Source organism: Stegostoma tigrinum, unplaced genomic scaffold, assembly GCF_030684315.1.
Source record: "Stegostoma tigrinum isolate sSteTig4 unplaced genomic scaffold, sSteTig4.hap1 scaffold_182, whole genome shotgun sequence".
NCBI lineage: Eukaryota > Metazoa > Chordata > Chondrichthyes > Orectolobiformes > Stegostomatidae > Stegostoma > Stegostoma tigrinum.
This window is the reverse complement of record NW_026728122.1, coordinates 179,767-207,282: the sequence shown is the minus strand read 5'-3', so window position 1 is coordinate 207,282 and position 27,516 is coordinate 179,767. Positions and strand designations below refer to the sequence as shown.

Here is a 27,516-nt window from a genome sequence, read left to right as displayed (position 1 = left end):
TCCTCTATGTCCAATCAAAATAACATATTGTAGATATCATGACAACAATCATAAATGATTTTGAATAAGTAAATCAAAAAAACTGAAATAGTTTCCAAGCCTAAATACTAGATAAGGTGCAGTTAAGATGAATAGCGCAACAACAAAAAGGCCATATTTTATGTGACCATCGGTAACACTTGAAAACTTGCAACAATTTGTCGCCAGTAGTGCTCTGAAGTGGCTTGATGGTGCACTCCTTCAGACACTGGAATGAAACTCCAAAGATCACAAATTCTCCTTCAATACCGTGTTGTAACAGTGACTGCATCAACCTGTGTTTATGCGTCTGACTGGAAACCCACACAACATGCATAAACAAAAAAATAATCTGAGGTGATAGGAGAAAAAAATGTATGTCTGCAACGTCTTTGAAAAGCAATTATTTGTAGCGGCTGCAAGCCCATAAGGAATCTCGTTTCACAGATTATATTCATTTGCACTGCAGGTCATGCCAGTCAGAATCAGTTTTCGTTTCATGACAGATAACTAAAATGTCCATTACAATGAACTTTGGTTGATCAGAAGATTTTAAGTAAGGACTATGTCTTGTGTGAGCTGACGGCATTAGGGGATGGAGAAGGTACATGCACTGCTGGCATCTTGACACCATTGAATGAGCAAGCGTGGACGCAAAGGTTGTAACAGGTAACAATTGTACAGGCAATATCTTTTGAGCTCCTTCCGAGCAGGCCTGGAATACTCTAAACCTGTGCTAGACCTTCACTTCCTCCACCTTACGTACGCTGCCTTTTCTTTTTGACAAGAAGCACCTCTGTACCCGTCATCCAAGGCTCCTTAATCTTACCCCTTCTTACCTGTCTCAGAGGAACAATTTATACATCACTCGCAACAACTGCTCCTTGAACAGCCTCCACATGTCTGCTGCTCCCTTTCTGTGGAACAATTGCTCCCAATCTGTACTTCCCAACTCCTGTCTGATAGCATCATAGTTTCCTTGACCCCAGTGAAATATCTTCCCCTGGTAACTGCTCCTTTCCCTTTCCATGGCTATGGTAAATGGGAGGCTCTTGCGGTCACTGTCGCCAAAGTGTTCTCCCACCACGAGATCTGACACCTGTGCTGGCTCATCGCCGAGCACCAAATCCAAAATGGCCTCCCGCCTCGTCGGCCTGTCCACATACTGAGTCAGGAAACCCTCCTGAACACACCTGACAAAAACGGCTCCATCCAAACCATCTGCACTAAGGAGGTTTCAATCTATATTGGGAAAGTTGAAGTCACCCATAACAACAACCCTGATACGTTTGCACTTTTCAACAATCTGCCGGCCAATGAGTTCTTCGATCTCCCAACTGCTATTTGGGGTCTGTAGAAAACCCCCAGTGAAGTGACTGCTGCCTTGCTGTTCCGAACTTCCACCCACACTGACTCAGTCGACAAACCTTCCTGGGCAACCTCAGCCCATACCACCGCAGGAGACGAGTCCTCAAAGGTTCTTTCAGCCGCCGTTATACTGTCCTTGACCAACAAAGCCACACCTCCCCCTCTTTTACCACCTTCCCAGACCTTAATGAAAGATCTAAACCCGAGAACCTGCAACATCCATTCCTGACCCTGCTCTATCCATGCCTCCGAAATGGCCACAACATCGAAGTCCCAGGTACCTATCCAAGCTGCAACCTCACCTACATTATTCCGGATACTCCCGGCATTAAAGTCGTCACACTTCAATCCAGCTTGCTGTCTGCCAGCACACTTCTGTGACAGTGAGGTCCTGACCATGTCCTCCCTATGCTCATCCTCCTGTGTACTAGGGCTACACCTCAGTTTCCCATCCCCATTCTGAGCTCGTTTAAATCCACCCGAATGGCACTAGCCAATTTCCCACCCAGGATATTTGTGCCCCTCTGGTTCAAGTGGAGACCGTCCTGTTTGTACAGGTCCCACCTTCCCCCAGAACGAGCCCCAATTGTCCATGTGCCTGAAGCCCTCCCACCTGCACCATCCCTGCAGCCACGTCTTCAGCTGAAATCTCTCCCTGTTCTTTGCCTCGCTATCACGTGGTACGGGTGACAAACCAGAGATGACCACTCTGTTTGTTCTCGCTCTCGGCTTCCACCCGAGCTCCCTCAAATCCTGCCTGACATCCCTATCCCTCTTTCTACACATGCCGTTGGTGCCTATCTGGATCACGACTTGGGGCTGGTCACCCTCTCCCCTCAGGACCCGAAAGAGACGATCCGAGACATCACAGACCCTGGCACCTGGTAGGCAACACACCAATCGTGGGTCTCTTTCGTTCCCGGCAAATCTTCTATCAGTCCCTCTAACTATTGAGTCCCCAATGACTATCACTCTCTTCCTATCCCCGCTTCCCTTCTGTGCAAGAGGGACAGACTCTGTGCCAGAGACCTGCACCCTACTGCGTACCCCTGCTAAGTCGTCCCCCGGAATAGTATCCAAAATGGTGTCGTTGTTTTTCAGGGGAGCTACCGCAGGGGATTTCAGGGGAACGATCACAGGGGAAGGTTAGTCAAGCTACACCGGCTAAACGTGCATTTTTGGCTGAAGAAACATGTGTTTCAATGTGAGCTAATGGAAGAAGCCATGGAGTCAAAGCTAAACATTTCGACAATAAGACAACCATTCTTAAAAGCAGCAGACAGCGTGAAAAAGAAATGAGCTGCTTTAACATCCACTTAAAATTTATGTGGAATATCAGATGGAATTTTCTTATTGACTCCATTGTGCAATCATGTCGAGCTAAAAATGTCAACTGCATTAATTAATACTAACCAGAAACGGACTTTGTAGTAAATGGTTTGACGATTTTCTGTATCTGGAACATCCCTTTTCCTTCTCGAACGAAGATCGTACCAACCTGTGGTACCAAACTGTGAGTCAAACGGATGGGACACATAATCTTTAAATTCCTCATCAAAACAGTCTAATCGTATGGTTCTGTGCAATAAAAGAGAAAGAATAAACATGTTTCCCACAATTTTGCTGATGTTTACGAACAGAATGCTCAAATTCAAAAAGTTTGGGCTGGCATGTCTGCTTCCTCCAGCCTGTTTAAACTGTTCCATTCAATGTGAAATTTGTGATAAGTTTTAGCACACAGGTCTATGTGATCTGCGCCACCACCTTCTATTAGTCATACATGCTTTCCCCCTCTTCCTGTAATACATTCCTTGAAGTGTTCAATGAGATTTTGATTTTAAATCTTATCGTCATATTCTTTTGATTCTCAAGCATCAATGAATCTGATGTTGCCGCCATTCCATGCAGTGCACAGCACGTCAAACAGGGGTCTTACTCTTGCCATGAGCACTGAGGTGGTGTGGGGTCACAACTGTCTCATAGTTCAGAATGAAATTCTACGTATAGGGCTATGAAGAATCATGCAGTTAATTTTATTTGACACGCTATTTCTTTTCTTCACAAATATGCTGGATTTAAAGTGATCTTCACCCTCATTTAAAATGAATTCAATATCCAACCATCTGTAAAACTAGCATATCCAAATTTTAATTTGAGTTCAGTGTTACACAAATATATGACTTTTTTAAAAATTATGTTTGAGTCAACATTAACATTTCATTCCCTGACAGCGGGTGAACTTACTTTTAAACTCCAATTTTCCTTCGGTATTAATGGAGAGGTGAGCCTTTTTGCACCGAAAGGCTGCACCAGTTTATGCTAAAACTTACGGAACTGTAAGTTTCACAAATATGTTCCTCTTAAACACTAATTCCTATTGAAGCAGTATGAAGCTAAATTCATTCAACTGGACAGCAAAAACGGTCAAGATTTTAAAAGCAAGCAACTATTTTGAAGTCACTCTTCGAACTAAATTCCATCTTGGTGTGTGAGAGTCCATAGGTTCCTCACTCTCAACGAACCATTCAACTGTCATGCAATTACTGAAACACACAGACAAAAAACATCAATGTTAACAGACACTAAGATTTTGAGAGTGATTTGGAATTCGTACTCAATACCCGCTGGGGAAAATCTGTTCCAATCTGGAGAGTACTCACTTATTACCATCCCACCTACCTTCCCCAGCACCTCCTCCCCCACCACACTAGTTGTTTCTGAGCTCCCTTCCACCCTCCATTTCTCAGGAAGGGTCCTGACCCAAAACCCCAACTTTCTTGAGCCTCTGATGCTGCCTGCCCTGCTGTGTTCCTCCAGCTCCACAATGTGTTATCTCAGACACCAACATTGGCAGGTCTTACCATCTGGATAACTCATTCTCACCATGCAACAAGTGTTTTATAGTCATTTTCTGATCAGATTACGCATGTACATGTATATACATAAATATACATATCACACTTTTATGCCTGAACCACTAACCTAGAGGATATTTTAAAAGAGTCTCTTCATATCTGCATGAAAGAGAAATCATCAAGGTCATAACTTTCATTTTAGGAATAACTCGAACATTCAAAGTACTCACAGTCAGTGTCCCATTTCCTTGACCAGTCAATTTGATGTGAATCTTTCTTCCAAGTGGAAACTATAACAGCAATTATATTTGAGAGTCAAACACTTCATTGCATCACCAATATTTCCTTGTGTGTTTGAAGCATAAGATAATGAAATAATCATGGACAGATTGGCCAACAGTGTAATTTAATGTGTGTTATGGCAACTGAAAATCACAACCATTGAAGTGATCTTTAAAAAGCTGCTGTCATACACCAGAGCACTTTTTGAGATGCAGTGATGAACATACTTCCTGAGATGCAAATAATATATGCCAAATTAAATCCAAAGAATACCTTTACAATTAAAAAGAAGCTAAAAATCTCTTTACATTGCGAAGCTTGTCAGATTGCTATTAGTCAATGGAAATCGTTCAGAACAATTATTTATTCCCAGATGAAAAGGAAGTGTATACATTTCATGACAACAAAATGTGAGGCTGGATGAACACAGCAGGCCAAGCAACATCTCAGGAGCACTTTTGTGCTCCTGAGATGCTGCTTGGCCTGCTGTGTTCATCCAGCCTCACATTTTGTGGTCTTGGATTCTCCAGCATCTGCAGTTCCCATTATCTCAGATACATTTCATTTTCACATCTTATCCAAGAGAGAGAAAAAAAACACCTTCATGAATGCATTGTCAAACAAGAAGGCTCACAAAAAAAGTCATTTGGCCCATTGAATATTCCTCCATCATTCGGTGAGATCATGGTTGATCTCATTACATTTATCATGACACAGCATTTCCACCAAACCCTCCTAATAGCTAATACATTCCGATCCAAGTAACATCCTGGTAAATCTCTGTTTCTGTGCCATGCCTTGTCTTTCTAAATATTTTTTCAGTCATCTACAAATTTAGCCACAGCACATGCACCTCTTTCCTCCAAGTCATTCATAAACAAGCACAAGAGCGACCTCATTTCTTACTGACAAGCCAACCCTGGCATCTCTGTCCATTTGTATCGGAGATAATGGGAACTGCAGATGCTTCAGAATCCAAGATAACAAAGTGTGGAGCTGGATGAACACAGCAGGCCAAGCAGCATCTCAGGAGCACAAAAGCTGACGTTTCAGGCCGAGACCCTTTTCTCATGATCATTGTTTCTTGATTTAAAAATTAACCTGGCCGTTACAGCCTAGCATATGATTAATGGCATTACCTCTAAAATCTTCTTGGCTAAAGTGTTCAATAAATTGCTACAACCTGAAAGAAGTAATTCTTCCCTGAATTCATGGGCAACCAATTTGAAAATGTGGCCTCTGGTCGTAAAATCTTTCACAAATGAGAGTAATCTCTACGGATATACACTATCAAGCCTCTTAAGAATCTTACATGTTGAAAAAATAAGATTTTTTTCAATCTTATAAACGCCAATGAATGTAGTCCCTGCCTGCCCAACTTTCATAAGCATAGCAATCCCCTCTGCCATTTCTCAAATCAACCCAGTCAACATGAGGTGTTCGGCCTCCGCAGCATTCGCTCTGTGGCCGTACATGACTTGTAAGTTACCATCCTGCTGCTACGTCTCTACTTCTATTTACGATGCAGTCCTCTGTCCATCCGAACGTACTACCCTTGAACACATGGGCTCTTTTCTTTTGAGACACCTTATGAGCTGCACCTTATCAAATGCTTTTTTGAAATCTCAATGTACGACATCAACTGGTGGTCCTTCATCAGTAATGTTTGTTTCCTTCTCAAAGCACTGTAGCAAGTTTGTCAAGTATTATTTCCCCTTTATAAAAGGATGTTAACTCTGTAGGATGTTATAGCACACTAAGTACCCTGTTATTTCATCTTTCATTGCAGGCATGAACATCTACCCAGGTTGACCTAAATTGGCAATACATGCTTACTACTTTGTCCAAGTATCTTTGTAATAATGGTGTTCTGTTCACAATCTTTCAATCCTCTGAGAATTTTCCACAATCTAAGGATTCTTGGAAGATTATCATCAGTGCCTCCATTGTATCTGTAGCTGCGCTGTTCAACATGAGAGGATACATATCCCCTTGGATATTTTCTCTACTGATTGGAGTCATATTTGGAATTCTGTGCAGTGACATTCACTTTTAACAGTTTGCTAAATACTACCAGGAACAGAAATTGTGATTCAGCTGCAACTAAACTAAAGCTTTCAGCACAGAAGGAAGTCTTTCAATTCATTATGAACCTAATAACTCCTGAAAAGGGCAATACAATTTGCCTCAGTCCATAAATGTTCTTCCTCCAACATCCTGAGATGCATCATCTGTATTTCAACAAATTTACCACAGATTCTGTTTCAATCATCCTTTCAGCAATACGCATGACAACAATTCGGCATTCTTAGTCCCCCTGTAGCCTCCGTTGCACACGTGCATTCTTAGATGATTATTTCTTTGTGTGCCTGCTTTTTTGCTCGAATGGATAAAGGTAAATTTCTGTTCTTTTGTCATCAGAGCTATTGCCTCCTCATTCTCATCCTCCTTGTTTTATCCTGTGCTGGAATATTTAATTTGTTGACTTATCTGAAATATGTTGTCGAATGGATCGGGTTTTGTAACATTGCATTCCCCATAGACCATCTACCGATGCTGTTGCTTGTTCTAACAGTTATTATCTTGCAGAGAGGAAAATGCAGTTTGAAAGCAATGGAACATTATCGATGAAGAAGTTGATGCATAAATTGCTGCGATCTTCCAAACTACAAACTCACCTTCAATTCTTTCTTGGTCAGAGCATTATGTCGGCGCAAATGAATCGTGTTCTCAAAGGGACTTCCAAAACCATGGAATTGAATTTGCATGTTGATTTCTTCTTCCCTCTTCAGAAATGCAAAGTAGTATCGTGATGAAGCTTCCAAGGCGATGATTGTGTCCTTCAATGAACGGAAAAGTGACTTTTAGCTTCATGGAAATATTTCACTACTTCTATAGACATGAAAGGCAAACATTCTCCCTGCATATGACCCAGTCTCATTTTATCGTATCTTTCTGATTTTACATGCCACGGGATAATCATCGCAGTGTAACAGAAATGTTGATCATGGAAATTTATCACTGTTTTCATAAATAATGGCAAATTTTCAACATCTTGCAATTGTATGAAGGCTCAGTCTCATCACACCTCGCCTGCTGCACAAAGACATTCTTACACTGCTTTCAATGTTAGGGCTCAAACAAAACACAATCATGACACAAATGCATCAACACACCACTTTCAACAGGATCTGATATCCTTGCCAGGCACTGGAGGGGTTGCGGAGACTGGTGAGTGGATAAAGTCGTTCCTCTGTTCAAGCAGGAAAACAGGGACTTTCCAGGAAACTCCAGACTGGTGAGTGTCTCATGTCTCAAAGGTATGGGCTAATAAGGGACAGCCAGCATGGCATTATGCGGGGCAGGTTATGTCTTACCAAGTCAGTTGAAGTTTTCAAGGAGGTGACAAGGGTGATCAATTCGGGTAGAACAGTTGATAGCATATACATGGATTTTACGAACGTTTTCAACAAGGTCCCTCATGGTATGCTCATCCAGAAGATTAAGATCCATGAGATCCATGGTGACTTGGCCTGCCCATATAAGGCAGACGGTCGCGGTGGAAGGCTAACAAAGATCACACAGTATAGGGCTGGAGGAACACAGCAGGCCAGGCAGCATCAACAATGTCAGCTTTCCTGTTCCTCTGATGCTGCCTGACCTGCTGCGTTCCTCCAGCTCCACACTTGGTTAACTCTGATTCCAGCATCTACAGTTCTTGCCGTCTCAGTGGTGGAAAGCTGTTTTTCTGGCTGCAGCTCAGTGACGAGTGGTGTTCCGCATCGATGTGACTTCTGCTGTTTGTGATATATGTAAATGACTTGGTGGCAAATGTAGATTGGGGATTACTAAGTTTGCAGATGATATAAGGACCAGTGGACTTGTGGACAGCATGGAAGGTTGTCAAAGGACACAGCAAGATACAGACCAATTGCAAACACGAGCGGAGAAATGGCCGATGGAATTTAATCTGGGCAGGCATGAGGTGTTACATTTTAGGAGACCAAGTGTTAAGGAAAGGGATACACAGTTAATGGCAGAGCCCCAAACAGCAGTGATGTCCAGAGGGATCTTGGGGTCCTAGACCATAACTCCCTGACAGTAGCCACACAAGTAGATAGGGTGGTCAAGAAGGTATATCGCATGCTTGCCTTTATTCATAGGGGAACTCAGTGCAAGAGTCAGGATGTCACACTGCAGCTTTACAAGACTTTGTTGAGACCACACAAAGTATTGCATCCAATTCTGGCCGCCACATTACACTTAGGATGTGCAGGCTTTGGACAGGGTGCAGAAGAGATTTACCAGCATGCTGACTGGAATAGAGGGTATGAACGAGACGGAGGAGCTGGAAAAACTCTTCGTTTTCTCTGGGGCAGTAGAAGCTGAGGGCAGGCTTGATAGAAGTCTATAAAATTAGGAGATATTTCAATACAGCTAACGGTCAGAAAACTTCTCCCCCGGAGTTGAAGTGTCCACTATTAGGGGGCATGCATTTACGCTGAGAGGGGGGAAGTTCAAAAGAGATGTGAGGGGCAAATATTTCACACTGAGCATGTTAAAAGTGTGGAATACATTGCCCGGGGTGGTAGTGGATGCAGATACGATGAAAGCATTTAAAAGGGACTTTTAGTTCCGTGCACGAATATGCAAGGAATGGAGGACTATGGATCAAGGACAGGCAGAAGGGATTTTTTCATTTGTTGTCATGTTTGGCCCAACATGGTGGGCCGAAGGGCACATTCCTGTTGCCGTCGTGTTCCAAGTTTTATGCTCACTTGTATCATGATTACAAAAAGTAGGATTGGGAATAATTTTTGAGAAGCGTTTGAGAACATTATTTCATGTTAGGACAAACGGGATAAGGATGAGGTGACACAGCACAATCAGATCTTGGAGCCCATGATGAATCATAGGGACCTCACAAGCACCAATGATCAGAGGGATCTCAGGATCTTGATGTGTATGCCTGTTGATCCCACAATGTAATGGACCAGGTCGTTGAAGTGGTTTGGAAGGCAGATTGGATACTTGTCTTTATTAGACTTAATATTAAGTGACAGAGTTTCAGAATAGGCAGGGTACGTACAACACTGTTGGGCCGAACCAACATTAAGTCAACGATGAGAAAATACAGTGAGAATTGGACAACGATCAGGCTTGGCCTGAGAAAGGATAAGTTACATTTGCACCATACAAGTGCTAAGCAGCAATCAGCTCCAACAAGAGAGAATATGGCCATATCAAAAAAAATCCATGTCCTTACCCTCACATCATCGTTACATTTATTTTTTTTAAAATGTGCAAGTGCAATCCAAGCCATGCAAGGCTACGGGCCAGGTGTTGGAAATGAGGTCAGAACAATTCAGTGCTTGTCCTTGACTGTCACAGAATCTGTCAGCTTAAGAATGCATTTCTCCTGTATTGTAGACTACTGAGGTGCTTGGCTATCCACTAAACCAAGGTTAACACTGATCTAAAACTAAACTGGGTCAGTTATATAATCAGCAGTAGCCAGGTCCATAGTGCAAACCACCCTGCTGTGGGACAGAGTAAGGCAAATCCAAGTGAGCGAGTGTGGTTGGAGACTCATTCGTTGGGGGCATAGATTCTGTTGCCACATTTGAGACACCAGGGCTGCGTGTTGCTTCCCTGGTGCAAGGTCAAGGACATCTCTGAGTGGTTGCAACAAATTCTAAAAGGGGAGGGTGAGCAGCCAGAGGCCACGGTGCACGTTGGTACCAATGACATCGGCAGAAAGAGGGATGACATTCTGCGGACTATGTGCAAGGAGTTAGCAAAGAGGCTGAAAGGCAGGACCGAGAGGGTAATAATTTATGGGTTGCCATGAGTGCCACATCTTAGTGAGCTAAGTCATAGAAAGATAGGTGAGATGAATGCATGGTTAAGGAGCTGGCACAGGGGGCAGGGTTTCTGGTTCATGGATAATTGGGACCGTTTCTGAGCAAGGGGTGACCTGTCTAAGAGGAATGGGAGGCAAGACGCTGTCAGCGGGTCAGGACAGAGGGGACAAGTCGTTGTGAGCGGGTTACGACGGAGGGAACAAGTGCCTGTGAGCAGGTCAGGAAGGAGGGGCAAGTCACAGTGAGCGGGTCAGGGCTGCAGGGGCAAATCCCTGTCAGCGGGACAGGGCTGCGGGGGTCAGTCCCTGTCAGCGGGACAGGGCTGCGGGGGCCAGTCCCACTGAGCGCGACAGGACTGCAGGGGGCAATTCGCTGTGAGCGGGTCAGGGATCGGGGGCCAGTCCCTGTGAGCGGGTAAGGGCTGCGGGGGCCAGTCCCTGTGAGCGGGTCAGGGCTGCGGGGGCCAGTCCCTGTGAGCGAGTCAGGGCCGCAGGGGTCAGTCCCTGTGAGCGGGACAGCACTGCGGGGCCCAGTCCCTTTGAGCGGGACAGGGCTGTGGGGGGCAGTACGCGGTGAGCGGGACAGGACTGCGGGGGGCAAGTCGCTGTGAGCGGGTTAGGACTGCGGGGGGCAAGTCGCTGTGAGCGGGTCAGGGCGACGGGGGCCAGTCCCTGTGAGCGGGAAAGGGCTGCGGGGCCCAGTCCGCTGTGAGCGGGACATGGCTGCGGGGGGCAGTACGCGGTGAGCAGGACACGGCTGCGGGGACCAGTCCCTGTGAGCGGGTCAGGGCTGCAGAGGCCAGTCCCTGTGGGCGGGTCAGTGCAGCGGGGGCCAGTCCCGATGAGCGGGACAGGGCTGCAGGGCCCAGTCCCAGTGAGCGGGAAAGGTTTGCGGGGTGCAGTAGGCGGTGAGCGGGACTGGACTGCGGGGGGCAAGTCGCTGTGAGCAGGAGAGGACTGCGGGGGGCAAGTCGATGCGAGCGGGTCTGGGCTGCGGGGGCATGTCCCTGTGAGCGGGACACGGCTGCGGGGGCCAGTCCCTCTCAACGGGTCAGGGCTGCGGGGTCCAGTCCCTGTGAGCGGGACACGGCTGCGGGGTTCAGTCCCTGTGAGCGGGTCAGTGCTGCGGGGGCCAGTCCCTGTGAGCGGGTCAGGGCTACGGGGGCCTGTCCCTGTGAGCGGGACATGGCTGCGGGGGGCAGTACGCGGTGAGCAGGACACGGCTGCGGGGGGCAGTACGCTGTGAGCGGGACACGGCTGCGGCGGGCAGTACGCTGTGAGCAGGACACGGCTGCGGGGGGAAGTACGCTGTGAGCGGGACAGGGCTTCGGGGCCCAGTCTCAGTGAGCGGGAAAGGTTTGCGGGGTGCAGTAGGCGGTGAGCGGGACTGGACTGCCGGGGGCAAGTCGCTGTGAGCAGGAGAGGACTGCGGGGGGCATGTCGATGCGAGCGGGTCTGGGCTGCGGGGGCATGTCCCTGTGAGCGGGACACGGCTGCGGGGGCCAGTCCCTCTCAACGGGTCAGGGCTGCGGGGTCCAGTCCCTGTGAGCGGGACACGGCTGCGGGGTTCAGTCCCTGTGAGCGGGTCAGTGCTGCGGGGGCCAGTCCCTGTGAGCGGGTCAGGGCTACGGGGGCCTGTCCCTGTGAGCGGGACATGGCTGTGGGGGGCAGTACGCGGTGAGCAGGACACGGCTGCGGGGGGCAGTACGCTGTGAGCGGGACACGGCTGCGGGGGGCAGTACGCTGTGAGCAGGACACGGCTGCGGGGAGAAGTACGCTGTGAGCGGGACAGGGCTTCGGGGCCCAGTCCCTGTGAGCGGGACAGGGCTGCGGGGCCCATCCGCTGTGAGCGGGACACGGCTGCGGGGGGCAGCACGCTGTGAGCGGGACACGGCTGCGGGGGGCAGTATGCTGTGAGCGGGTCAGGGCCGCGGGGGCCAGTCACTGTGAGTGGGTCAGGGCTGCGGGGGCCAGTCCCTGTGAGCAAGTCAGGGCCGCGGGGGCCAGTCCCTGTGAGCGGGACAGGGCTGCGGGGGCCAGTCCCTGTGAGCGGGTCAGGGCTGCGGGGGCCAGTCCCTGTGAGCGGGTCAGGGCTGCGGGGGCCAGTCCCTGTGAGCGGGTCAGGGCTGCGGGGGCCAGTCCCTGTGAGCGGGTCAGGGCTGCGGGGGCCAGTCCCTGTGAGCAGGTCAGGGCTGCAAGGGCCAGTCTGTGAGCGGGTCAGGGCTGCGGGGGCCAGTCCCTGTGAGCGGGTCAGGGCTGCGGGGAGAAGTCACTTCGGGCGGATCAGGACTGCTGGTAGAAGTCACTGTGAGCGGGACAGGACTGCCGGGGGGAAGTCACTGTGACCGTCTCAGGAATGCAGGGGCAAGTTGATCCAGTGAATTCAAATATGAAATTACACGAAAGACAGCAATGAATTTAAAGCATCAAGAGGAAAGGGATTTGGAATCGAGCATTAGTTCGTGGGGATGGAGCAGCGCTTGGAATATTGCCTTCAGTTCTGGTTGCTTCATTACAGGGAGGATGTGGAAGCTTTAGTGAGGGTGTAGAAGAGAGTTAGCAGGATGCTGCATGGAATGGATGGCAGGTCTTAGGAGAAAGGGTTCGGGGGCGAGGACTTTTTTCATTGGAGCAAAGAAGAATGAGAGGTGACTTGATTGAGGTACACAAGATGATGAGAGGCATAGCTGGAGTGGATAGTCAGAGATTTTTTCCCAGAGCAGAAATGACTATTACGAGGGGGAGAAATTTTAAGGTGACTGGAGGAAGGAGGAGGGGAGATGTCAGAGCTAAGTTCTTTACACAGAGAGTGGCGGGTGTGTGGAATGCACTGCTGGCAGTGGTAATGGAGTCAGATACATTTAGAGACTTTTAAGCGACTCTTGGATAGGCACATGAAGGACAGTAAAATGAAGGGTATGCAGGGTAGCTTGATCTTAGTGGGATAATAGGTCGGCACAACATCGTGGGCCGAAGGGCCTGTACTGTTCTTTGTTCTCTGTTCAGCCAAAGGTTCTTTTCTTTTGAGGAGCGGGGAATTGATTGTCGTTTTTAAAGACAGAACTGGAGGACAGAGAAAGATATCAAGGAAGGTTGCACGTTAGTGACAGTATCAACAAGTCCTCAGCAGATGCACTCTCTGAGTAACTACACTGTTTTGAAGGCGAGAGGACCAATGATATCATTAAGCCCCCCTTGTTTTTGTATTGTGTATGTCTGACATATGCGCAAATGGACAACCTCACTCTCCTGCTAAGCTGCAGAATGAATAATGCTGCAATATTTGTCAACTCCCAAATGGGCATTGATACATTAGTAAATCTCACATCAATAAACTTACATCTCAAGGTTCTCACCTTCTAGGACTGTTTGTACTGGGAAATAACCCAAACGAGGATGCTTGGCCAAGTATTTCTTTGATCTGAACTTATTTTTCAGCACCTTGGTGAAATCACGCACATCTTCACCTGATGTTGTCTAAAAACGTAAAATAAATCAAATTTAGTTCAGAATTAACAATGAACCAATCGACTCAACTCACTCGATAATCCATGCTCTCCCTGCTAAATGTCTTTGAAGATGTAAAATTGAAGAGTCTGCAACTCTGAGGGATAAAGTCGGCTATCTTTCTGTAAGATTATGATAAAGTTAGATATGTCTGAATGTGAGTTTCAGACTATTAAGCTTCAGTTTCATAGAGTCAGACAGCATGAAAACAGATCCTTTGGTCCAACCAGTCTATGCTGATCACAATCCCAAACTGAACTAGTTCCACCTGCCTGTGCTTGGCCCATATCTCTCCAAACATTTCTGTCATCTTTCTATCTTCTGGCTACAACATCACCTGAGAAGAATTCTCCATCTTGTGGCCAAATACTAGAACTATACAATTAAGTCATTTCAAATGATACACAGATCCAGGATTCACATTAGTGGCCTTTCTGGTTGAACTGCTAATTATTTTAACAATAGTGCATTTTTTTGTCCAATTTTGCCATATAATCCAGTGATCCAAAATTCATCTCATTGGGTTTAATTTTTTTGGTTTTCTGTACTGTGTCAAAGATGAGATCAATACATTGGTGAGAAATTATCTTGGTTTGGAGATTCAAAGTCACTATAGTCCCAGATGGGACCACAAGGCTGCTCTCACAGTCAAGAGAGATATCTGGAGGTGGTTTAAATTGAAGGTTACCACACCTCCGATGAGGAGACAGGTTGAGAAGGAGACTCCTTCATTGTAACTTCAGACAGTGTAGTATCCCATGCTGTTGGTATCATTCTGAATTACAAACCAGCCAACTGAGCTAACTGGCTCCCAGGCAAAATATAGAATCAGTTTGGGTAGAGATAAGGAGCAGCAAAGGAAAGAAGTCACGGCTGTGACAGTTTCAGATTCATAGATCCCCTGACAGAAGATACAGTCCAGGATAGCAGAGAGGCTATAGACCAAGAAGTAATGGGATCTTGTCAGAAAGATGTTACAATAAACTGTGAATTCAATTGGCACAGGTAGTCTGGAAGATTCTTTTTTATTCACGGGATGTGGATGTTGCTGGCTAAGCCCAATTACCCTGGAGAAGGTGGTGGTGAGCTGCCTTCTTGAATAACTGCAGTCCTTAGAGCAGTGCTGTTCAGAAAGAAGCTCCAGAATCTTAACTCAATGACTATTAATGAACAGTGATATCGTTCCGAGTCAGGATAGTGTGTGTGGCTTGGAGGGAAACTTGCATGGGGCACTAATTATGCATTAGTGATGATAGAACAGATGTTGAAGGTGGTGGGTGGGGTACCAATCCAACAGGCTGCTTTGTCCCATATGGTTCAAGCTTCCTGAGTGTTGACGGAGCTGCACCAGTCCTGACCAGTGGAGATTACATTCCTGACTTGGGCTTGATAGATGGTGGACAGGCTTTGTGTAGACAGGGGGCTCATTATTCACTGCAGAATTCTTAACCTCTGACCTGCTCTTGTCGTCACAATAATTATAAGTTTGGTCCAATTCAGTTTCTGGAAACCTGATAAGCCTCAGAATATTGGCAGTAAAGGAGTGGAAGTCATGGGGCAATGGTTAGATTCTCCTTAATGGTGACGTTCATTGCCTGTAACTTGCGCAGCACAACTACCACTTGCTTCTCTTCAGCTCAAAACTAGTTATGTTCCGTGGATATGGACTACTTCAGCATCTGAGGAGCTATGAGTGGTGCTGAACATTGCACAATCAACTGAGAACATCCCCACGTACGACCTTCTGACGGAGGGATGGCATTTGATCAAATAGTTGAAGATGGTTGAGCTCAGGGCACAAATTTACGTAACCCCCGCAGTGATGCTTTGGAGTTGGGGCAACTGACTTCCAACAACCACAACCACTTGCTTTATGGTAAGGTTCCAGCCAGCAGAGGGTTTTTCACCTGATTCTTACTGACTGCAGCTTTGCGACGGCTCCTTGATGTCATATTTGGTTGAATGGCACCTTGATGTTAAGAGCAGTTATCTACCCCTCAGCATATATTCACAGAATGCATTTGGAGTCTTAAAACTGTACCACTGGAACCAAGCAGGGATTAAGATATTTTAGACCTGATAGTATGTTTTGAGATACAACTCATCAATAGTATAGGATTCTCTGGGTAAGAATGATCAGGATGTGGTAGAATTTTACATCAAGGTCGAGGTTGAGAATTCGGTCTGAAACTGTTTAATATCTTAAACTTTCATTGAAGATAATTCAGGAGTATAAAGGCAGAGTTGAACTGGGAAAATAGTTTAAAAGGTAAGACCATAGAGAAACAATGGCAGATGTTTCAGGGGATATTTCATAACTCTGAACAAAAATATTGTCAATTTAGAATGAAAGGATGTACAGCTAGAATGCACCATGGTGCCATCTGTTGCTATCTAAGAAAGTTAAAGATAGTATAAATTGAAAGAAAGATTGGAAAATTGTGGAACTGGAAATATTTCAGATGTGAACAAAAGATGACCAAAGTAATAATGAGGGAGACATTAATATAAATACAGTAAAGGCTTCCACAAGTGTATCAAAAGGAAAAGAGTAAAGACAGTGAATAATGGCTCATGAGAGGGTGAGACTGGGGAATTCATGATGGGAAATGAGGGTAATGGCACAAGCTTTGAACCAATATTTTCCATCTGATTTCACAGTAGAAAACATACAAAAAATATCAATGGGCGAAAAGTAGGGAGCGAAAGGGAGAAGGAAATCCTCGAGGAAACATTGAGGAAAACTGAGAAGATGAAGTTAACAGGTTCCCTGGGACCTAAAGACTTGGATCCCAGGTATGCAAAGAGTCCAACCCCACATCGTACCATCAGAGCTTTATTTCTTTTAATAATACTCCATAAACTTCAACCCCTAATTACTAGCTCCCATATTTATACAACCAACTCACACTCAATTCATCCTCAATTAATACAGACATAAAACCTGTTCCCTCACTTCGTTAGTTCTCAGGCATCCCTTCAGACTAAATTAGATGATAACATGGAGGATTATAAGGGTTGACTGCAGAGATGAGATTAAATTAGGTTCCCTACAGTGTGGAAACAGGTCCGACAGCCCAACAAGTCCACATCGCCCCTTGCAGCATCCCACCCCACCCCTATAACCCAAACACCACTGAACACGATGGGCAATTCAGCATGGCCGATCCACCTAGCCTGCACATCTTTGGACTGCGGGAGGAAATTGGAGCACATGGAGCAAACCCATGCAGACACAGGGAGAATGTGCAAACTCCGCACAGACAGTTACCCAAGGCTGGAGTCGAACCCGGGCCCTGGCGCTGTGAGGCTGAAGAGCTAACCACTGAGTCACCGTGCTGCCCAAATGGATGTATTGGCTGTAATCTTTTCTAGATTGTGGAAAGATCCCAGCAGAATGCAGCGAAGTACGAATTTACTTCGTCTAAAGTTTGTCATTGGGAAATTGCTAGAATTTATTATTGAGAAGGCAGCAGCAAACCATTTAGATCATATTCAGGCAGATTTGATAAGTTAAGTGAAAAGGATAAATTTAAAAATATGGTGAATCCATTTGAGTTTCTACTTCAAGGAATTCTAATTCTTCAACAAACCGGGTCGTTGAAGCGAAATTAGCAGATGTCGTTAATTTGGATTTCCAAAAGGCGTACATGAAGCACAAAAATTTAGCTTCTATGCACAGCATGTATTTTAGAAGGCACGTGAGGTGCAAATCTTTATTTCAAGGAGGGAAGGAGTGAAAATCTTTCCACACAAGACATTGGTGACGCCACTCAAGGAGCACAGTGTACAGTTTTGGTCTATTAAGCGAGGATATGCTTACAACAGCAGTTCTCAGAACGTTCATGATGTTAATTCCAGGGGTAAAAAGGGTTATTTTGTGCAGAGTGAACTGGACAATGTTCAGGCTCAGCTGGTAACATGCTGGGTCAAAATCCAAAATTCCCTCCCTAATGGCATTGTATCTACCAACAGCAAATGTACTTTCAGCAGTTCAAGAAGGAAACTAACTGCTACCTTCTCAAGGGCAACGAGGGACAGTTGTGCTTCAGACCTCAAATGCCCGTTCTCATTTAGAAAATAATCTACGCCTCCATTTTTCCTACCAAAGCACATAACCTCACAGTGTCCCACACAGTCTCTGTCTGCCACTTCTTTGCCCAGTCTCCGAGCCTATGCAAGTCCTTCTTCAACTTCCTCACTGCTATCTGTCCCTCCATCTGTCACTGTGTCGACTGTAAACTCAGCAACAATGTCTCAGTTGCTTCGTACATATCATTAAGGTATTACGTGAACTGTTGCGGTCCCAACACTGATCCCTGCAGGACTCCACTAGTCACCAGCTGCCATCCTGTAAAAGACCCCTTTATCTACACTCTCTGCCTTCTGACAGTCAGCCAATGCTCTATCTATGGCAGTACCTTGCTAAAACACTATGGGCTCTCATCTTATTTGGTACCTTCTCAACAGCGTTCTGGAAATCCAAACAAATCACATTCACTGGCTTCCTTTTGTCTAACTTGCTCACTTTCTACTCAAAGAATTCTAACAGATTTGTCAAGTATAACTTCCCCTCGATGAAGCTGTGCTGATTCAGCCCGATTTTGTCATGTACTTCCAAGGTCTCTGCAATCTCATCCTTAATAATGGACTCTAAAATCTTACCAATGATTGAGGTCAGGATAACTGGCCTATAATTTCCCTTCATCTGCCTCTCTCTTTTCATAAACAGGGGTGTTGCTTTAGCCATTTTCCAAATCCCTGAGATCCTCCCTATCTCCAGTGATTCCTGAAAGATCACCACTAATGCCTCAACAATTTCCTCAGCTATCTCCTTCAGAACTCTGCAGTACAGTCCATCTGGTCCAGGGGTGATTGGTCCACCTTCAGACTTTTCTGCTTCCCGAGCACCTTTTCCTTAGTTATGGCTATGAAATTCACCACTGCCCCTAACTCTCAAAGTTCTAGTATGCGATGGGTGTTTTCCACCATGAAGACTGATACAAAGTACCTGTTCAGTTCCTCTTCCATTTCTTCATTCCTCATACTGATTCTTCAGCCTCCTTTTCCAGTGATCTACTGCTACTTTTTAATGTCAGTTGCAATACTGGTCGAAGACGATATCACAGCTGTACTGAAGGAGGGCCCCATGGAGGGCTCAAGCATTGAGGCAATATGGGTAGAACTCAGAAATAGGAAGGATGCAGTAACAATGCTGGGGCTGTACTACAGGCCTCCCAACAGCGAGCGTGAGATAGAGGTACAAATATGTAAACAGATAATGGAAAGGTGTAGGAGAAACAGGGTGGTGGTGATGGGAGATTTTAATTTTCCCAACATTGACTGGGATTCACTTAGTGTTAGGGGTCAAGATGGAGCAGGATTTGTAAGGTGTGTCCAGGAGGGTTTTCAAGAGCAGTGTGTATGTAGTCCAACTCGGGAAGGGGCCATACTGGACCTGGTGCTGGGGAATGAACCCAGCCAGATGGTTGAAATTACAGCAGGGAGTGACTTTGGAAATAGCGACCACAATTCCCTAAGTTTTACAATACTCATCGACAAGGATGGCAGTGGTCCTAAAGGAAGAGTTCTAAACTGGGGGAAGGCCAACTATACCAAGATTTGGCAGCATCTGGGGAATTTAGATTGGGAGAAACTGTTTGAAGGTAAATCCACATTTGATATGTGGGAGGCTTTTAAAGAGAGTTTGATTAGCGTGCAGGACATGTTCCTGTGAAAATGAGGAACAGAAAAGGCAAGATGAGGGAACCATGGGTGACAGATGAAATTGTGAGACTAGCCAAGAGGAAAAAGGAAGCATAGATTAGGTCCAGGCGACTGAAGAGAGATGAATCTTTGGAAGAACACGGGGAATTTCGAGCGCATCTGAAACGAGGGATGAAGAGGGCTAAGAGAAGACATGAGATATTGCTGGCAAACATGGTTAAGGAAAATCCCAAAGCCTTTTATTCATATATAAGGAGCAAGAGGGTAACTAGAGGAAGGATTGGCCCACTTAAGGACAAAGAAGCAACGTTATGCACTGAGTCAGAGAAAATGGGTGACATTCTTAACAGAGATAATGGGAACTGCAGATGCTGGAGAATTCCAAGATAATACAATGTGAGGCTGGATGAACATAGCAGGCCAAGCAGCATCTCAGGAGCACAAAAGCTCCTGAGATGCTGCTTGGCCTGCTGTGTTCATCCAGCCTCACATTGTATTATCTTGACATTCTTAACAAATACTTTGCATCGGTATTCATCAAGGGGAGGGACATGACAGATGGTGATGTGAGGGATAGATGTTTGCTTACTCCAGGTCAAGTTGACACAAGGAAGGATGAAGTGTTGGGTCTCCAAAAAGGCATTAAGGTGGGGATCTATACCAGGTTATTGAGGGAAGCGAGACAGGAAATAGCCGGGGCCTTAACAGATATCTTTGCAGCATCCTTAGACACGGGTGAGGTCCCGGAGGACTGGAGACTTGCTCATGTTGTCGCCTTGTTTAAGAAGGTTAGCAAGGATAACCCAGGTAATCATTGACCAGTGAGCCTGACGTCAGTGGTCAGGAAGCTACTGGAGAAGATACTGAGGGATAGGATCTGTTCCCATTTGGAAGCAAATCAGCTTGTCAGTGATAGGCAACATGGTTTTGTGCAGGGAAGGTCATGTCTAACCAACTTAATAGAATTCTTTGACGACGTGACAAAGTTGATTGAAAGGGAAAGGCTGTAGATGTCATTTACATGGACTTCAGTAAGGTGTTTGATAAGGTTCCCCATGGCAGGCTGATGGAGAAAGTGAAGTCGCATGGGGTCCAGGGTGTGCTCGCTCGATGGATAAAAAAAAAATGGGCTCGGCAACAGGAGACAGAGAGTAGCGGTAGTAAGGAGTTTCTCAAATTGGAGACCTGTGACCAGTGGTGTTCCACAAGGTTCTGTGCTGGGACCACTGTTGTTTGTGATATACGTAAATGATTTGGAGGAAGGTGTAGGTGGTCTGATCAGCAAGTTTGCAGATGACACTAAGATTGGTAGAGCAGCAGATAGTGAGGGGGACTGTCAGAGATTACAGCAGAATATAGATAGACTGCAGAGTGTGGCAGATAAATGGCAGATGGAGTTCGATCCGGGCAAATGTGAGGTGATGCATTTTGGAAGATCTAATTCAAGGGCGAACTATACAGTAAATGGTAAAGTCCTAGGGAAAATTGATGAACAGAGAGACCTGGGTGTTCAGGTCCATTGTTCCCTGGAGGTGGCAAGCCAGGTGAAGAGGGTGGTCAAGAAGGCATACGGCATGCTTTCCTTCATCGGACGGGGTACCGAGTACAAGAGTTGGCAGGTCATGTACTGTTGTATAAGACTTTGGTTCAGCCACATTTAGAGTACTGTGTACGTTACCAAAAGGACGTGGACGCTTTGGGCAGGGTGCAGCGGAGGTTCACCAGGATGTTGCCTGGTATGGAGGGTGCTAGCTATGAAGAGAGGTTGAGTAGATTAGGATTATTTTCATGAGAAAGATGGAGATTGGGGGTACCTGATTGAGGTCTACAAAATCATGAGGGGAGAGACAGGGTGGATAGCAAGAAGCTTATTCCCCAGAGTGGGGGACTCAATTACTAGGGGTCATGAGTTCAGAGTGAGAGGAGGAAAGTTTAAGGGAGATAGGCGTGGAAAGTTCTATACACAGAGGGTGGTGGGTGCCTGGAACGCGGTGCCAGCGGAGCTGGTAGACGCAGACACATTAGCGTCTTTTCAGATATATCTGGACAGATACCTGCAACAGGTATGAGATTGTTGCTCCCTGTACGGTTGAGGAAAAGGACTGTGGACAGGATGAACCAGCTGACCATGGCACCGTGGCGCACAAGGTCATTCAAGAGGGGGGGAGCAAAAAGACAGGTAGTTGTTATCAGGGATTCTATAATTAGAGGGACAGATAGTATCCTGTGCAAGCTGCATCGGGCGTCCCTCACGGTGTGTTGCCTGCCCGGTGCCAGGGTGCGAGACATCTCCGACCGGGTTGAAAGGATATTGGAGCAGGAGGGGGAAGATCCGGTTGTTGTGGTCCACGTTGGGACTAACATCATAGGCAAAGCTCGGGTAGAGGTCCTGCTCAGGGATTATGAAACACGAGGAAAGAAATTGAAGTACAGGTCCTCAAGGGTCATAATCTCTGGATTACTGCCCGAGCCACGTGCCAATTGGCATAGGGAAAAGAAAGTTAGGGAAGTAAACATGTGGCGAAGGAATTGGTGTGGGAAAGAGGGATTCCATTTCATGGGGCATTGGCATCAGTTTTGGAACCGGGGGGGATCTGTACCATCGGGACAGTCTCCACCTGAACCGATCTGGAACCAGTGTTCTAGCAAAAAAGATGAATGGGGTGGTCAGTCAGACTTTAAACTCGTGAGTCGGGGGGAAGGGAAAGTGAAAGAGACAGGGAGTATGGAGTTAAATGGAAAGATAAGCAACAGGATAGCATGTGTACAGGAGGATTTAAGCTCGAGGCAGACTAGGAATACAGCAAAAAGGAAGGATAACTTAAGGCATCTTGGCATGTCCAACCTCTCTCATATTGATAAGAAAGCTTGCATTAAGACACTTCATCTAAATGCTCTTAGCATTCGCAACAAAGTAGATGAATTAACAGCACAAATCCTCTTGAATGATTATGATGTGGTAGGCAGCACAGAGACATGGTTGCAGGGAGCTCAGGACTGGCAGTTAAACATCCAAGGATTCACAACATATCGAAAAGAGAGGGAGGTGGGCAGAGCGGGTGGGGTTCCCTTGTTCGTTAAGAATGGAATGAGATCTACGGCACTAAATGACATAGGGTCAGAAGATGTGGAGTCTATGTGGGTGGAATTGAGGAACCACAAAGGCAAAAAAAACTATAATGGGAGTTATGTACACACCTCCTAACAGTGATCAGGATGAGGGGCGCAAGATGCACCAAGAAATAAATAGGGCACGTCAGAAAGGCAAGGTCACGGTGATCATGGGGGACTTCAACATGCAGGTGGATTGGGTGAATAATGTTGCTGGTGGATCCAAAGAAAAAGAGTTCATGGAATGTTTGCAGGATGGCTTTTTGGAACAGGTTGTGATGGAGCCCAGAAGGGAACAGGCTATTCTGGACTTGGTGCTATGCACTGAGCCAGACTTTATAAAAGATCTTAAAGTAAGGGAACACTTAGGAGGCAGTGATCATAATATGGGAGAGTTCGGTCTGCAGTTTGAAAGAGAGAAGGCAAAATCGGATGGAATGGTATTCCAGTTAAATAAAGGTAATTACAGGGGCATGAGAGGGGAATTGACGAAGATCGACTGGAAGCAGAGCCTAGCGGGGAAGACAGTAGACCAACAATGGCAGGAGTTTATACGTGTTACTGAGGACAGAGTACAGAGGTTCATGCCAAAGAAAACAAAGATTATCTGGGGTGGGATTAGACAGCCATGGCTGACAAAGGAAGTCAGGAAATATATCAAAGTAAAAGAGACAGCCTATAAAGTGGCCAAGAGCACTGGGAAATCAGAAGATTGGGAAGGCTACTAAAACAGACAGAGGATAACAAAGAGAGCAACAAGGAAGGAGAAGATCATTTTGAAGGTAGGCTAGCTAGTAATATTAGAAATGATAGTCAAAGCTTCATTCAATACACAAGAAACAAATGAGAGGCCAAAGTAGATATTGGGCCGCTCCAAATTGATGCTGGAAGGCTAGTAATGGGAGATCAGGGAATAGCTGAAGAACTCAATAAGTACTTTGCGTCAGTCTTCACAGTGGAAGACATGAGTAGTATGCCAACAATTAGGGAGAGTCAGGGGGCAGAGTTGAGTACGGTAGGCATTTCAAAAGAGAAAGTGCTAGAAAACCTAAAGGGTCTAAAAATTGATAAATCTCCTGGCCCCGATGGGCTACATCCTAGAGTTCTGTGGGAGGTGGCTGAGGAAATCGCGGAGGCCTTTTATCCCAACTCTCTGCCTTCTGTCAGACAGCCAGTCCTCAATCCAAGCCAGTAGCTCACCTTGAACACCATGGGCCCTCACCTTGCTCAGCAGCGTCCTGTGAGGCACTGTATCAAAGGCCTTTTGGAAGTCTAGATAGATAACATCTACTGGGATTCCCTGGTTTAACATACTTGTTACCTCTTCAAAGAATTCTAATAGGCACGACGTCCCCTGACTAAATCCATGCTGACTTGTTTTAATCTGACCCTGCACTTCCAGGAATTTAGAAATCTCATCCTTGACAATGGATTCTAGAATTTTACCAACTACTGAGGTTAGGCTAATCGGCCTGTAATTTTCCATCTTTTGCCTTGATCCTTTCTTAACCAACACCCAATGTGTTCGGAAAAACACTGTGTTACTTTAATGATCCAGTCCTTTGGTGATAAATGCCAGAGTTCCATCTGCCTTTCTTATGCTATGCTCTTCCTGCATACCCACTTTCAGCTACAAAGACAGCCAGACAACTCTGCACTGACACACTTTGAACCTTCCCTCCATTTAAATAAAAATTCGCCCTTTTTTTCATGGACAAAATAGGCAAGCCTTGTGCTTATGCACATTAACCACCTGCCAGATTCTGGTCCATTCTCCTCGCCTGTCAATATTCAGCTGTCTCTGTTTTATTTCACATCACAGGCTGTTTTCCCATCTCTTTCAGAATCATCCACGCATTCTGTTATGTTACATTTTGTCTCTGCTTACATATCATTTGTATACGTTACAAATAGTTCAGGTCAGAGACCTGAACCCCGCAGCAACCCACCAGTAACAATTCACCATCCAGGCAAAGACTCATTTATCCTGACACTCAGCTTTCTGTCAGTTAGCCAGCCCTTTATTCAAACCAATATTCTACCCTTAATCCCCTTGGATCTAACCTTCTGGTTCACTTTTTTATGCAGCAACTGGTCAAATTCTTTCTGGAAATCTCGATATGCCACATCCCTCGGATCCCTGTAGAAGATCCTCAATTCTGCCACCTCATCAGCTCCTGACTTCATTACAGCTTTTGTTCAAACATGGTCAAAAGAGTTGAATTCCCGAGGTGAGCTAAGGATGGCTACATTTGACCGAGTGTGGCATCAAAGAGCGCTCGCATAACTGGAGCTGGTGGGAATCCAGCAGAAACTCACCACTGGTTGGAATAATATCTGTACAGAGGACGATATTTTTTCACTCTTGAATCGGAAAGAGGTAATTGCTGGTTAGACCAGCTTTTATTGCCCATCCCAAATTGCCCAACTGATATTTGGAGTTCCATGTAGGCCACAGCAGGCCACGCAGTTTCCTTCCCTAAAGAACATAAGTGAATCAGATGGGGTTTTCCGACAATTGGCAATGGATTTACGATCATCATTAGACGCTTAATTCCAGATTTTCACTGAATTTAAATTCCATTATGTGCCATGGTGGAATTTGAACCAGGTCCTCAGAACATTACCTGAGTGTTTGGATTAATAGTCTAGTCATAATACCATTAGGTCATCGCCTCTCATGATTGGCATTTTGGTTGTTAGAGGTCACCTGCAGGAGGTCCTGAGGGTACAGTCCGAAGCCTAACCATCTTCAGCTGATTTATCCCATCATCTCTCCATCATAAGCTCAGAAGTGGGGATGTTCACCAGGGATAGCAGAATATTCAGCATCATTCACCACTCCTCAGATACTGAATCTGTCCATGTCCAAATGCAACAAGGCCAGAACGATGTCTCGGCTTGGGCTGGTAATTGGCAAGTCGCATTTATACTGCACAAATACCAGGTAATGACCATCTCCAGGAAGAGAAAATCCATAAATTGTCCCTTGACATTCAAAGGTGTCACCATCACTGAATTGTCCGCTATCAAAATCCCGGGTTTTACCACTGAACAGAAATTCAACTGGACTTCCTATTTAAATGCAGTGGCTACTAGAGCAGGCCCAAAGCTCCGATTACTGCATCAAGTGACTCACCTCCTGATTCCCCAAGCCTGTCCACCAGCTACATGGAACAAGTCAGAAGAATGGTGGAATAATCCCCACTTGCCTAGATGGGTGCAGCTGCGAAAGCACTCAAGAAGTTCGACACCATCCAGGAAAAAGCAGCCTCCTCCCTGCAGTGCTCAATAGCAGCAGTGTGCACCATCTATGAGATGCACTGAGAAATCTGCAAAAGATCCTGAGACAGGACTTTCCAAACCTATGACAAATTTCATCTACAAGGGCAAGCGTAACAGATATATGGGAACAGCACCACCTACAACACCCTGTCTAAGCCACTCACCATCTCAACTTGGAAATATATTGCTGTTCTTTCACTACCACTGGGTCAAAGTCCTGGAAATTCTCCCCTGACTGACTGAGTCTACCTACAGCACATGGGCTACATTGATTCACCAATTACAAGGGTAACTAAGGATGGGAAGTAAATGCTGGCCCAGTTAGCGATGCCAATGGCCCAGAAACAAATAACAATTAAGTATCACCTATCTCCTCCTAATTCCAGTTTCTCATGCAGCACCATTCTGATTATTCTATAAAACCTGGTCTTTCTGTGGCAATGCTCAAAGCTACACACAGTACTCATTTGTGATCAAATCACATTCTGCACAATATTAAGAGCCATCACTGGCTGATGAGTATGATTGCCCAGCTTGGAAATTCCATATCACAGGTCATGAGCTCTGTGCGGGTTGATTAGCCTCAACTAGAGCCACATATCTGACCACATGTTTAGGAGGTCTTTCAGTGTGATGGAAGTGGTCTTGGCCTTGAGAACACCAGCATTCCTTTCTCCAGTTCCTTTCCCACACTTCAACTTCTTGTCTGGTGCTGTTGAAGAATTATGTGCCTTCATACAGGAGATTCACCAAGTTGGTTTCTTCTGAATGGGGATATCCCATACTTTGACCTCGATGTAGTATTTCTTGAAGGAACATTTCAAGGTCTTTGAAATGCTTCCTTTTACTTCTTGATCAGATGCCTTCCTTGAGTTGGCAAAAATTTACTTTGGTAGTCATAACTTAGGCATCCAAAGTACATGGCCAGCCCAATGGGGTTTGTTTCAAATCATCATGGCATCAATGCTGATGCTAGGAGGTTTTTCCTCCTAGCTGATGTGGAGAATCCATGACAAAACTGTGCTGAAAGGGTCTTGAAGTGGCAGCTCTATGTTATCCAGGTTTCACAGTCATATAGAAGAGGCTGAACGATGCATGCCTTGAACTCAAGGATCTTGCGATCAGCACAGATGTCACAATTGTGCATTCTCATCCTCTGGAGTCCAAAGGTGCCACTCGCAGATTGGACGTAATGTTAGAATCTCTGTATCGATGTCAGCCTTAAAAGAGAGAGAGCGTCCCATCTAAGGGAAATGTTCTACATTTGGGAGGATTTCTCTATTAATTTTGATGAAAAGATGGGCCACAACTTGACAGACTGGTAAAGGATTTGAGTCATCTTGAGGTTCGAACACAGAACATAACAGCGCAGTACAGGCCCTTTCGGCCTTGATGTTGTGAAACCAACCTGAAGCCCATCAAAACTACACTATTCCATTATCATCCATATGTTTATCCAACGACCATTTAAATGCCCTTCAAGTTGGCAAGTCTACTACT

General features: G+C 45.7%; 1 protein-coding gene across 7 annotated transcripts in view; it reads right to left on the bottom strand.

Annotated features, from left to right (window-relative positions):
• Window positions 1-7,236: 7,236 nt before the first annotated feature.
• The window catches only part of LOC132207864 (utrophin-like), a 200,034-nt gene continuing 179,754 nt past the window's right edge, over window positions 7,237-27,516 (bottom strand). For all 7 annotated transcript variants that reach the window (XM_059643701.1, XM_059643702.1, XM_059643703.1 and 4 more), the window contains 2 exons: window positions 13,743-13,863; window positions 7,237-7,363 (listed from right to left, as the gene is read on the bottom strand). In XM_059643701.1, the coding sequence (XP_059499684.1) occupies window positions 7,254-7,363; window positions 13,743-13,863 (231 nt within the window). In that variant the 3' untranslated portion in view covers window positions 7,237-7,253. The remainder of the gene's footprint in view (window positions 7,364-13,742; window positions 13,864-27,516) is intronic.